This window comes from Podarcis melisellensis (genome assembly GCF_964234715.1).
Source record: "Podarcis melisellensis genome assembly, chromosome: 12".
Classification (NCBI taxonomy): Eukaryota; Metazoa; Chordata; class Lepidosauria; order Squamata; family Lacertidae; genus Podarcis; species Podarcis melisellensis.
The window spans coordinates 54,105,648-54,119,813 of record NC_138544.1 but is presented as its reverse complement, the minus strand read 5'-3'; the positions used below and the strand labels follow the sequence as shown (position 1 = coordinate 54,119,813).

Sequence of the window (14,166 nt, the reverse complement as noted above, 5' to 3'; positions counted from 1 at the left end):
AAATACTGGTATCTTGGACATGCAAACTATGCACACTATCACCAAACTATACCTGGATTGTTCAGTCCAACCCTACTGACTACGGAGAAGGGGGTCAGGAAATACCATAGGGTGGCTTTCCACAATTTAAGAAATTCAATGGTCAGTTAATGCCCCCTTTCCTTTGTGAAATAAGACAGCATATTTGGCAGACTCTTAAGTATAGCCCTCTTCCATTCCAGGACTTAAAATGCTGACAGCCCCCCTGGAGTACTAATAAATTAGTAACAGAGTAAGAATGGTGCTGGGTGGTAGTAATTAATGACCAGCATATTAAAAGGCTGAACTGCATAATTACAGTGAGGGTTGGATACTTTTGTTTATAAAACCTGCCTTGATACTGACCATCTACAGAGAAAACAACACCCAAAACATATTATCTCTAAAAACCCACTTCAGTAGTTTTTCCACCAATTGCAAAAGTGAATGAAAATAATTTCCACAAAACAGAAGAGAAAGCCCTGTGCCCTCCTTTCAAGCTTTGGTCTGAGTACGTCGTTAGGAGTAAAACGTTAATCTGATGAAGGGTATAGAGGAGCAGAGCAAAACTAATTTTAGTCAGATAATCCCTTTCATATGCACACAAAAGTATAATTATGGCTGAACTGTTAAACAGCAAAGCTGCAAATACACAGTACCATAATATTTGTACTTACCCATCATAAAATCTTAGAGAAAAAGAACCAAAAACCTTTAGAATAAGGATTTGTTGATGCACTACTATTAAAGACCAGTATCTGTTGCCACCTAATTATATTTAAGCATCCTTAGAATATAGCTTTGGTAAGCATGTTTTGATTTGGTGCATATTCCAACCGACCACTTTCAACACAAGTTTGCAACCAATATTACAACCAGAACCATCCAGTTTCTGTTTAAGAATCAATGACTAATAATAGGAAGCTCTTGGAAACAGTTCATTCACAGGTTTAGTAAAGAACAAACATAAATGTATTGCTCCTATGAAAAACAGCTACATGCTGAAAAATATTTTGAGAATTCAATATACATACAAACCTTGAAAGGGTGGGGGATAGGGGAAGGGGAAATGTTTCAAGACAAGTATTTCGAATCCCAATTATTTCTTTTGCCAAGGAGAAGACCACCTTAGAGTCTCTCAAACTGTATTTAGGTTTTTCTCCAAACTATAGTTACCCAGCCACAAATTCATTATCAGTGGTCCAAATGTTTATTAGGAAGGGGGCAGGGGAACAGTTTGAATTTGTGTTGAGCATTTGTCTCTTACCTTTTCATTTTGCAAAAGACCACATTCTCTATAAACAAAAGAATATGTTGACAGTTTTAGGCAGGAAGATAGGAGTTGTCATGAATCAAGTTGCCTACCTCCATGCTGAAGTCATGTTTAACCACTACATTAGCCGCAATAAGTTTTGACAGTTAATGCTAACATTACAATATATTCATTTACAAGTCATGCACATAGAGAGTATCCATGCAACGTTACTTTCATGCAAAGGTGATCTAAGTAGACCTTCTCATTAAATGCATCATGAATAAAAACTCTCAAAACTGAAGCAAGAGATCAAGAATTATTAGACCTTACCTTTAAAATATCCTCCATAAACAGATTCACCTCCTTTTCCATTACCTAGTTATTTAAAAAGTATGCATTAAACCATGTCAAACTGGAATTATTCACATGGTTAGTATAGTGATAGGTCTGTGTACAGGTATAATTCTGAACTCTTGATGTGCAAAAGATTAAATAGGACCAGCTTAGTTAAATGTTTTAATTGCATAGTTTATCATTCAAGCTCATGGAAAAGCTCAGTTACAGAAAGCTTACAGGTAAATCAACTATCCAAAACAAAGCTAACATACAAGGATGGAAAGTTGCCCCAACACTTTGTTCAGAACCATGTATTTCACAGCTTGCTGTTGCAGGGGAACATCCATCCAGATGTTGCCTTATTATATCTCTGACCACTGGCCATGCTGACTGAGATTGATGGAGTTGAACACCTGAAGAGCCACAGGTTCTCCACCCCTGCCCTAAATTCATTTGACACCAAGCAAACTCTCAGCAGTGGTGGATTCAGGTCAGAACAGAAGAGCAGCCAAGTGTGCTAACTGGCATGAGCCTACAGTTTTGAGGGGAAGTACTACAAGTCCCCCTGGAACTTGGCAAAGGGGGAACCTTTGTAAATGTTATTGAAATGGGGCCTATATTTTCCATCTGGCATGGGTGGACTTGACATTTACTTTCCAAGTAAGCCTAAAGGGCAGGATAAAGGTAGGCATTCTGAAGCAGGGGTGAAGAAACCCACAGCAACCAAAGTGCAGTTTAATGAACAGAGCAGTAGTGGACATTCACACTCCAATTCTGAACATATTATTCTAAGTGCCACTTAAGGTCACTTCACCTAACAAGATTTCTTCACATCTCACTTGTGTGAACTTTCTGTGAGATGGCACATATGATTACTGCACGTATGTAATCCAATAAATCTACACTCAGCAGATTATGCACAACCATATGAATATTTCTGGTGACATTTTAAATTAAAGAAATTGTCTTGTCAGTCAAAACACATCTGTGACCAAATTCTAATCTGAACTTCTTCATGCATGAAGAATGCTACATGATAACATTCAGGAGCAATGTGTGACTTCCATGAAGGAAATTTATCATGTCTGGGCATAGATGACTGACATGCCAATGTTTTAAATTTCAGATAAATGCAACAGCCCTGTTTAGGGACGCTTTTAATGTTGGATGGGTTACTGTATTTTAGTATTTTGTTGGAAGCTGCCCAGAGAGGCTGGGGAAGCCCAGCCAGATGGGTGGGGTATAAATAATAAATTATCATCATCATCATCATCATCGTTGTTGTTGTTGTTGTTATTAACAATTAGCATCTCATCTTACTATTATATTGCTTTGAAGATGGATTAATTTTATTTCTTTAATTTGTATACCACTCTTCCTCCCAAAGGAGCCCATTGCAGCAAACACTTCAGTAGTAAAACTTCCAATAATAATAAAAAAAAACCTAATTCTAAAAAAACACTACAAGGCAAATTTCCTCACTACCTGTGTGGGGCATGGTAGGTGGGGGGGGATCATAATCTCTCTCAGACTCTACCTTCACTGAAGTCTCCTCCTTGTATCATGAAGTTTTTAACCACACGGTGGAATGTGGAGCCTTTGTAGCAGAGCTTTTTCCCAGTTGTTTTTCCAATTCCTTTTTCCCCTGCAGGGAGGAAACATATATAAGCTACTATCTTAAAAATTCCCAAAGTAAGAATCCTGTTCTGAAGTTGAACAGAAATACAGAGTCAAGCATTAACACACTGCAAAATAACCGGGTTTACAGATAAAAGGAACACTGGCACTTTTCTACTATATACACCAAGATATTTAGAGATTTGCCAATTCTTCTTCCACTCTTCCCTCAAGCTTTAACACTGCAAATGAGATGTGGCCAACTTCTAGGCTTTTAATAAGCACATCAGCATTTTCTTCTTCTATCACTTGGCAGATGTTGTTTCCCTCCAGGGTTGTTTTCAGAAAGATTAGGAGAGTTTAAATAGGATTTAATCTCCTGGGCTCAAGAGAGATATCACATTCGCATTACCACAACAACTCCCATTTGGCTGATCTCTGGTTTTCAGTGCAAGGAGTAGTAGACAGTAAAAAGGGGCAACAAAACATGCAAAGAAGCCTCCTGTCAAATGCACCTCTGTCAGCAATTGTGGGCACTGGAATGAAGAAGCCACAAGTTACCTGAACATAGTAACAATTATTCAATGATGGAAATTATTCAATTATGGAAGAAAAGATTACCTGTACATAGCCAGAGAAAGTTTTTGCAAGTCCTTGGACACACATCAGAAAAAAGTTGAAATATGATACGACCAACTGTAATAAGAATAAACATATAGTTACTTTGCAATTTTGTAATATCCAGGATAAAATAGTCACATTTCCTCAGTGATTGTACTTCCATATATTTTTGCTAGAGATAAACAAAACACAATACAAGTTTATTGTAATTATTTAAAAGGTAATTACTTGGAAAGTTTAAATGTACTGGCAAAAACAGAAGACTGAAAGGACGCCTATTCTGTCTTTCTGTCAGGAATAGCCGGGGTGTGTGTGTGTCTGTGTGGAATGTACAACCAAAGTAATGATGTGCTTGATTACCATTTTTATTTTCCACAGGTGATCAAGGAAGCCTGATTCTTATACAGGGCTAATATTGATCCAAGTTATTATCTGTTATCCTTTAGTACACAAGAGGCTTAGGCAGTGGAGGGGAAAGGAGCCTAGGTAACCAGCTACTACAAAGTCATCTTCACTTCCTTTAGAACTCACTAGTATATAGGTTGCCTTCAAGCAACTTTGGTACTTTAGTACTTATCAGCAAAGCAACTTTTTCATTTGCGCATTACCTGAAGCTTGAAAAAATGCAAATGTAAGTGCTTCAGCGAATGCTAATAACAGTAGGTTATTAACAGCACAGCCTGCTATAGCCTTCGTGTGTCCTGCGAGTTAGGGCACAATAAGAATGAGTAGGATTCGTGACCTACGACCTGCCTTTATTGGCTCCCTCTATAACCTCCCCTCCCTGCCAGTAAGCCTAATGGCATTAAAAGGGGAAAGATACTTATGACTTCTCATACTGCTACTCTGCAGTGGAGCTTTGGATAAACCTGTGAAGAGTGGGATGATTCTGTGTTGCTGTCCCCTACAGCAGGCATTAGCTTACACTCATTCTACCCTTCTATCTATACCCAGTTGTGCAGATTCCTGGCAGCAAGGAGAGGAGGGTTAAAGGATTTTCACAAGGGGCAGGAAGGCAGGCTGGCCATATAGTCTTAGAAATACTTTGAACATCAAAGTAAATGTGAGGGTAGGTGGAGGAGTATGTAGTACATCAGCTATACTACATTATTGATTTTAGCGAGGCCATTCTTTATAACTTAATTTGAAACAGTGTCCTTTACTTTTTTTAAAAAAAGTAAAAAGATTTAATACATGTTCTAATGAGTTCATGTGGCATACTCTTAGAACAGACTCAGAACAGTAATCTGTAGAATGACTACGAAGCACATGAAGCACACATCTTACAATGACATGCAGATGGCAAGAGGTACTAACACCACTAAGACTACTCCTAAAGGACCTAATTTAGCACTGTGGTAATTAGAACATTTTACATGCTAGTAAAATCCATTTATTTTCTACTGTAGGCACGTCAAAGTGGAGAGATGGACAGTTTCATCTGAAATCTGTCCCTTCCCCTACCCTATTTAACATTTCCTGTCAGGTATACATCAATAAATATTGCTTCTTATCCTCAAATGCTTCTTGCTCCTCGAGCAGAATGCTTCCCTTTCCACCCTAAATCACTACATACTGAAGAACTTACCAATGTTTTTTGAAAGAATGTTATCACCAAAAAGAAAAAGTGCTGTTTTATTATTCTAATGTATGTTTGATCCATTAAAAGTGCATGAAGCAGTAAAAAAAAAAACTACTGCAACCACATAAGGCAAAAAGAACAAAAAAAAAATCAAATCAATATCCAAATACTTTAAAAGTAGTAACAATAAAACAAGACACTGAACAGAATCCAGAGAAGCATAGATGTTTCTGAAGACCTGATATTTCTGGTAAATTTTCACTTGTCTTTTAAAGATTAGCAAGAATGTTTCAGACATCTGCATAGATCATTAATCTATACTGCACATATCATTTTCACTACTGTGAAATCTGGGCAGTCTAGCAAGCTGAGGTGTCTATAGTTGGGGTTCACCAATACAAAATAATGACCCCCACATGCTGGTTATCACCATTTCCCTAAGCTACACTAACTTCAGCTGCTCAACAAGAACAGTTCAAGACTGCCTTACAGATGTGACTAAAAGCAGGGTCCAAAAGATATTGACTAAGAACAGATCATTCATCCATTCCTATAGCACTCTGTGTGAAGGAGAATGAATAGTACAGAATTACCACACATTTGGGGTGGTACTGAACCTCACTAATTTCTTCTCTGCACGAAAAATGAAAGGAAATTGCAAATTCAGAATCTGCAGACAGCTAAAGGACAAGTGTTAGAAAGATCAAGTTAAAAAGAAAAAACACACTATACTATTAATAGCCTATTGAAATGAAATTCCTCTTCATCACTTCTTCATCAAACTATTTGTGAGGGGGGCATATGATCTCTTACAAGTGATTTATCATACCAGTTCTTACAGGTAAGCATGTTCTAGGGATAGAAAACACTGAGGTGGGTTCTCTGATACAACAACTACTGGCAAGTAGGATAAGATGACATACAAAATGAAGAAAAATATAGCTTTATAGTTAGCATTTTGGGTTTTTGTCCGAATCATGACAATCCCAGCATTTATTAAAAAACAGTAAAATCCCAGTTCCGATTAATAAGAAAAATGACAGATGTGAAGAAGTGTTAAAATCAGAGTTCCTGGATGGAGATTCCTATGGTTAGAAAACCATGAATATCAGTGCCTGTTGTGTGCCTTTTTAAAAAATAGTAATAATATTCCACCTGATGGAATATCAGCAGCTTCCCCTGTCGCCTCCCACAAAGAAGGAACAACCGAGAAACTTGACTGCCAGAGAGCAGAAGAGAACATGACCACATATCCTTAAGAAACTTTACTTTTTGTGACCTTTGCCTGAGAAATGGGGTATAAATATAGTGAAGAATCACTTGTCAATGTTTTGCATGATTCTGCTTTCCCTTCTGGCCATGAGAGCAAACACATACCCTTTAGGGATTAGCATGCATCCTCAAAATTACATATACAGGCACCCCGCGCTGTGTTCAACTTGGGTGTCTTCAGCGTTATGCACTTGGCAAAATAATAATTAACAAATAAATAAAAGCAGGTGGAACAGAAGCAGGTATCCAGGAAATTTGGTTTTTTCAATCTCACCCACCACTGAACCCACTATACGCAATTTCACGTACACTTTCGATACCCAGGAATATAACCCCTGTTTAAGTGGGGTGTCGCCTATACATCAATTTACAATATTTATTCATCCTATCACACTGAGAGGTTCTGGAGTTTACCCCCAGCGGATCTCTAAATTAACTCCTGCCTCTCACAACATACACAGAGTTTTTAGCATACAAATTTAAACCCTACCCTATCAAATTCTAATCCTTCTTTATCCCAATGTATATTTTTATCCCCCACCCAGCCACTCATTTGTACAAAGCTCTCTCATCTCACAGGGATTACAGACAGGTTTTTACTACACCACCCTATAACACTGGTTCAGTTTATCTATTGATATTAAAATGCTTAAGACACCACATATGACTATTGAAACAATTCACAGAGCTAAAAATTAACAATGTCTATTACATATTCAAAGTGCTGCACAGAGGGGGGAAAGACAATTCCACAGTAATGTGAAATATGGCAGTCATCTATCTAGACATTTAACCTAAAGGAACACACTGGCTGCACATACTTCTGCTTCAGGGCTTGACCTAATTCAAACATCTTTTCAATCATACAGCAATCTCTGAGCCCCTCCAACTCTTACCTGGTTCCCGATTTATTTCTATGTCGAAGAAGCACTGAGGCCGATCCTGCGCCCCCATGGCAGCAGGAAGCCCAAGCACCTCTCCTCCTCACCACCTTGAGAAAAAGAGAAGCATTTCAGAATTCAAGCTGCTCAAGGATAGTTGTATATAACGTCACAGAGAAGCTGAAGGCTATTTATTGTAGCTTGAAAACAATCCTCCACCCACATGACGTAGCAGCCAATGATAAGTGGTACCGCAGATTTCACAGGAGCCACATGGAAATTACATTTTCTATTTTTAATGAAAAATTGAACAAGGGAGGAGACAAGCTCCCACATTCTGTTAGGAAGTAGAAAGAAGAGCCTGCTAATTCTAGCACTAAGGATTCCAGGATAGAGAACAATGGACTTCATTCAGCTTCTGAAACAGAGTATCATGCACTCAAGCCCCTTAAGGATTTTATGAGCAGATATGTACTATTTTAGCTTTCCTCATCTGCTAAAGGGAAGAGTGAACACTTGCACCCCCAAGCTTTGTTTGAGGAGGGAGTTTGCAAGGCAAATTATATTTCCTTTCTGATCTGCATCACCTTAGAAAGAGGATGATAAAAAATACTACTCTCCTCTCTTTGGAAGCTGCATGTGACAGAGGCCCTTCCAAGTCCTTCAATATGCTACCACAATTATTTACAACCTATTCCTACAAGCATTTTAAGGTGATTCAGAGTTAACATACTTAATAACACACAGCACATTTCTGGGGCATATGAAGGAGACATATGTCTCACTGCTTGGCATATTATGAACCCCATGAGAGCCGAATTAATTTATACACAGTAGCAAAACTTAGATTTCTGAATCCTGAGGAGGATGCGGTTGTTCCAAGGTCTAAATACTGTACTCTTTCAAGATCACACGGAAATGTGTTACTATAAGCCCCAAAAGGCTTCCTCCTCTATAAATACCATTCAGAATGTCCAGAATTCGATTTTCTTGAGCAATTGTAATCTTATGTTTTAGCATTTCTGCATGTTTTAAAGTATGTTTGTCCTTCCCCACCCCCTTGATCTTACTGTTTTAATTTGCTTTTGCTTCCAGCCCTCAAGCAGCGCATAATTTTTTATTAAACAGACAAAACCACATACAAGTGGGGGAGGAGAGGAAACCCTATCGTTTCAAAGGGGACCTGTTTCCGCTAAATGTTTATATTTTGGGCTGCCCATCATCCTTTTTTATTATTGCTTGTAAGCCGCTCTGAGCCCGGCCTTGGCTGGGGAGGGCGGGGTATAAATAAATTATTATTATTATTATTATTATTATTATTATTATTATTATTATTATCCTCGTGGGGGGGCGACGAACCATGGGGCGTTTCCAAAGCAAGGCAAAGAGAAACCAGGCAGAAGGCCTTTACCAGACCAGCTCCCCACACCTGCCACCAAAACCACAAGAACCCGAGGCCTTGGGGAGCTGCTGCCAGCCAGAGCCGACAACACTAGCCTAGATAAGGCCTGGGGAGTAAATAGCAAAAAATAAAAAAGGGGCGGGGCGGGAAGCCATTGTGCAAAAGCGGGTGGTGTGGAGATTCCCTGAGGAGATTAAAGGCACCCGGGAAGTCAACCGCCCCTCGCCGCGGAGTCAGGGCGGCGTTTCTTACCTGGCCGCGCGGGCGTTGACGGAACCTGCTCTTGGTTTTCCCGCTCCCCACCCCAAAACGCCCCCCCTGCCCCGACCCTTCTTGCCCGCCTCCCCTCACCACCCGGAGGGGGGGGGGAGAAACACCACAAGGAGACGCAGCAGCAGCAGCCCTGCTACCCGCCGGACGCCATTAACGGACTTCTCTGAGGAAACGGGGCGGCCCCGCCCACTCCGCCTCTAGGCCGCGCGCCCGCCTTCCTCACGAACCCAACCTCTCGCAATCCCATTGGCCAGCTGCAAAAGGTTCACGCCCCTTTCCCTCCTGGGTTCCAATCGGTGGCGCCCGCTCTATTCCTCTTCCAGCCGCAGTAGCAGCAGCGCCCCGCGAGGTGACGTTGGCAAGCCCCGCCCCCCCCGCCTCACATAAGGCAGTGAGTCGTCCCCGCCCCCCGCCTTGCTCTCCCTATTAGCAGAGAGCTTGGCGGGAGCGCGCGCGAGGAGTAAATAAATAAATAAGCAGGCGGCGGCGGCGGCCACGTTGTAATATCGCGATAAAAAGTCTAGTCTCGCGGTTGTCCCCTCCCGCCTTTTTTTGGGATGTGGCAAATACGTCAAGGCCGGGGGGGGGGAAATAGCTTTGAAAATTATATTTCGTTTTTTCAAACGCTGTCTTCTTTAGGAAACCAGATGCTTAAAATTAGGGTCGCCAGAGTGGTTGGCATGTTTTGTTTCCTACAACCCTCTCTTCCTCTCACAAATGCGTGCAAACTGTTTCCTCTGTGTCATTGCTTCTGGGCGTGTGCAGAGTGCCCTTGTGATAGGAATTTTATGGTCTTAGATATATGGCAATGTTCATAACTGCACATACATAGATCAACACAGGAAGACCAACCTGGAACCATTTTGATTCCTAAACTGAGCAAATGTTTCTCTGCATGGTCAAAATGGAAAAGCCTCCCCATTGTCTCTTCCTTCACAAATCCTGCCTTAATCTGTGTTTGAATAAGGGTGTGAGCCTTATCATTACAAGACTGCCCAGGCTCCCCAAAAAATCCAATCAAGTAACCTGCCAGACAGGAAATAAAGCGACAGGAGAAAACAACATGCAAATGTTCTGCTTTAGACCGCCTTATCTGAGGGGTGGTCTTAGGTTACACCCCTTCTGTGATGAATGCATAATGTTTCTGGGGGTGGTCTTGTTCTAGAAGATGGGAATTTCAAAAGTCTTTATAAGCCCTTGCACAGCAATTTTGGGGGGTCCTCTTCCTCTCCTGCATGTGAGGGGAGCACCCTGTTGCAACAAATCAATAAAGATCAAGCTTACTAGCTGCTTTGCTTCTCAATATTCTCTGGTTGGCCTCTGTTATTTTCTCCTACCAATAGGGAACCTATGTAAGGACTCTATATGGGCTCTTGGATACCCCATAAGGGAAAAGGGCATATTTTTATTTACAACACCCTTCAGGAAGATTTTTTTAAAATGTCACTTATCTCTGAACGTTGTGGAAGTTGCGCAGGTCAAAAGTCTTATTTGGGGAGGAAAAAGCATTCTGCGGCCTGTGTGCCTCTGAACATGTGCAAAATGCCCCCTCCTGCTCTCAACATAAAGAGCAAGGCTTAGGTGCAAACATCTGGCCATGGCTTTACGCCCTTGCTGCATTAATGATAAATGCAAAAAAAGTGCTGGCTTTATATCTTTCCAATGAAATTCCAAGCTAGGCCACGAAACCTCTGTTCCTGGAAATGTTAAAATGTTCTTGTTCTTACCCTGCTTTCCGATGTAGCATTGTAAACTGCTTTGAGGGTTTCCCCCCCAGTTAAGTGGGGTACACATTTTATGAAAAATACAGGACACTGCAAAAAACCTGCTCCCACCCCACAATGAGCAACCATCTTAGATGCACCCTCAGAATTCCAGCTGCAGGTTAATGGGAGTTATTCCCAAGTAATTGTGCACAGGATTGCAGCTTTAAATGAGCAGCTGCCATTTCTAGGTAAAGACGTGGCATCCTTAAAATGCACGTACTATTGCCTTTGAAGACATCTCGGAAACTTCAGTTAGCATATAATACTAGCTTACTAAAACAGCTACTGTACTACGGTATATATGAAGCACATCTTATCTTAATTTGATTATGAAGCTCAGTGCTATGAAACAAACAGACAGGTCAGAGCAAAAAGCCTCCAGGCATCTCTTAAAGATATCTTGAAAAGGTGAAGAGGACTTAAAACATTTCCTTGCCATCTCTTGAGAGTTTTGTAATCTCAAAAGGACACTAATAGCCTGGGGAAATGGCAACTCAGTGGAAAAGGAAACTAAACCATTCATCTCATGGATTTACATTGGTACAAATCCAGACACCAGGTGACTGTTGTGCATTGCTGACGAATAGGGAGGGTGAAAGTAAAGTGGCAAGGCTTTTTCAGAAAATTGTGGTTTTTTTCTGAAAAACTGCACTGCCACTACTTTGTTATTGGCCTTCTGTGCAACTCTGCAACTTGTTGCAGGGGATCCAGCATGACTGGCACCAGAATTCCATGTGCCCCGAGCCCATTGTTGCTAGTTGGCCCCCAACATGCACCCGAAGACCTTCCCATATTTTTTTATTCTGCTTCTGCAGTAGCAGCAGAACTCCCCACACCTGCATTGCCAGATGACTTCATTCGAGATTGTGTCTCTTTTTGGAAGAAAGGCTTGCAACACAAACCATAATAAGTATTCTTTTGCAATCAGGAAAGACATTCTTTGGAACTTCTACTGTTGTGTGGACACTGTACAATGTTTTCACAGGCCTCTATAGAACTGTGGGACGCAGGTGGCGCTGTGGGTTAAAGCCTCAGCGCCTAGGACTTGCCGATCAAAAGGTCGGCGGTTCGAATCCCTGCGGCGGGGTGCGCTCCCGCTGCTCGGTCCCAGCGCCTGCCAACCTAGCAGTTCGAAAGCACCTCCGGGTGCAAGTAGATAAATAGGGACCGCTTACCAGCGGGAAGGTAAACGGCGTTTCCGTGTGCGGCTCTGGCTCGCCAGAGCGGCGATGTCACGCTGGCCACGTGACCCGGAAGTGTCTCCGGACAGCGCTGGCCCCTGGCCTCTTAAGTGAGATGGGCGCACAACCCCAGAGTCTGTCAAGACTGGCCCGTACGGGCAGGGGTACCTTTACTTTACCTTTATAGAACTGTGACTGGTATTGTTTTGTAGAATCAATGCAACACACACACAGAGTATTTTGTGAAACTACCTTGTAAAACAGCTGTCCCAAGACATTCTTGAACTACAGCTCCCATCAACCTCAGCCAGCATCACCAATAGTAAAGGATTGTGGAAGTTAGAATCAAACAACAGATGGAGGGCACCACATTAGCTATGCCTGTAAAAAATGCATATCATTTAAAAGAAATCTTCTGAATGTTAGAAGCTGGACTACCCCATGCTATACCATCCAACATGAGTGGGGTATTCCTCTAAACCTCTTGAAGAAGAGAACGTGGACATTTCAACCAAGATCTGATTGGGAGAAGGAATTCTTCTTCTAAAACGTCTTATTGTACAGTATGTTCCTGCCCAGTTCTTTGCATATGTGTAAAGCAGAAAATGAATCACTTATAAGGAAAAAACTCAGTGTAGTGCCTCACTGCAAGGAAAAGCATTGGCCTTCTGTTTTGCAAAGTGAGCTTGAGTACCGGTACTTTGCTGCAGGTGGATCCATTAAGAGATAACTGATGAGAAGCACTTTGAACATTTCAGATAAGCTAAATAAATGTTAAGTACTGTTATTGTTGTTCTGACTGCAGATGGAGGAGGATTAGTGTCATATGGAGTGACACTTGGTGGAAGCCAAGAGAAATGGTATTGCAAGCCAGGAAAAAGAGAGAGACAAAGAAAGACTATTCCCAATGAATGCTTTTATATGTGTTAACTGCGCTACAGGAGACTCCCAAAGGCTTAGGCAACCAAGGTCATTGCCTTTCCCCTTTAATCACTGCTTTGTTTTATAGAGATAAAAAAGGCAGCAGCTGGCTTAAGAAGTATACAGTATGTGGCATTACATCACTTCAGACTTCACTGACCTGGTACCCTCCAGATGTTTTGGACATCAGCTCCCATCAGCCCTGCCAGATTGGCAGTACTGCTTTGCAGCTGCTCAACATAAAAAAGACAGAGAGGCAATGGGCTTGTTTTTTTAAAGGCAAGATCTAATTCCAAATACCCCGTTTAGTGCCCTAATTTTGACAGATGTTTAGACCAGAAACCTGCTATGAACATCCTTATACATGGGGAACTTCACAAACACAGGATAGCCAGAGAAGTCTTAATTTTTTGCATCTCTCCACTAGAATGTTTCACGTTTCCTTTGGTGTTTAACCCACAAAATTAAACAAAGCCATTTGATTCCATGACTCCCCAACAATTTTAGTAGATTTCTGCACCTGATCACATAATATAACAAAATTTGAGCAGACAACGCTGAGGGTTTGATACCTTTGTTTTCACTTTGTCCTTATTCCATAAGGAGCCTGACTCTTGCAGCAAGTCTTTCAACCACAGCATGTGAAACCCTACTTAATATTGCTACCCTGACATGATGATATTTAAGAACTGTGGTTTCAAGTATGCTATTTATTTATTCTGTGCTGCAGTTAAGATGGGTGGGTGGGTAGTTGCTTCTCTGGAGTTCTCCTCAGTTGGATCTTCACTCCCAGGCCCTGGATTGTTCCTCCTTTCCAGCACCACCAAATGTCCATGGTGACCACTGGGAAATACTGCAAGAAGCAGAGATCAGCTCCAGAAATGATGGTGACCCTAGAGAAGCCGTCCTGGTTTTTTATTTGATTCCACAATGTCCCAGTTTTCATTAGGATGTCCCAGTTTTCATTGGAGAAATGTTGGGAGGGTATGAGAGTATCTGAACCCTTACAATGGTCTTGGCCCTTTCCCCTTTGATCCTGGC

General features: G+C 41.4%; 1 protein-coding gene across 4 annotated transcripts in view; it reads right to left on the bottom strand.

Annotated features, from left to right (window-relative positions):
- The window catches only part of NKTR (natural killer cell triggering receptor), a 35,581-nt gene extending 26,272 nt beyond the window's left edge, over positions 1-9,309 (bottom strand). For 2 of the 4 annotated variants that reach the window (XM_081931461.1, XM_081931462.1), the window contains exons 1-5: positions 9,237-9,309; positions 7,598-7,692; positions 3,848-3,922; positions 3,147-3,254; positions 1,604-1,648 (exon numbers count right to left, since the gene is read on the bottom strand). In XM_081931461.1, coding sequence (XP_081787587.1) covers positions 1,604-1,648; positions 3,147-3,254; positions 3,848-3,922; positions 7,598-7,655 — 286 coding nt within the window. In that variant the 5' untranslated portion in view covers positions 7,656-7,692; positions 9,237-9,309. Of the gene's footprint in view, positions 1-1,285; positions 1,314-1,603; positions 1,649-3,146; positions 3,255-3,847; positions 4,026-7,597; positions 7,693-9,236 lie in introns of those variants that run through there. The other 2 variants (XM_081931460.1, XM_081931463.1) reach the window with 2 other exon arrangements.
- Between the last annotated feature and the right edge of the window lie 4,857 nt (positions 9,310-14,166).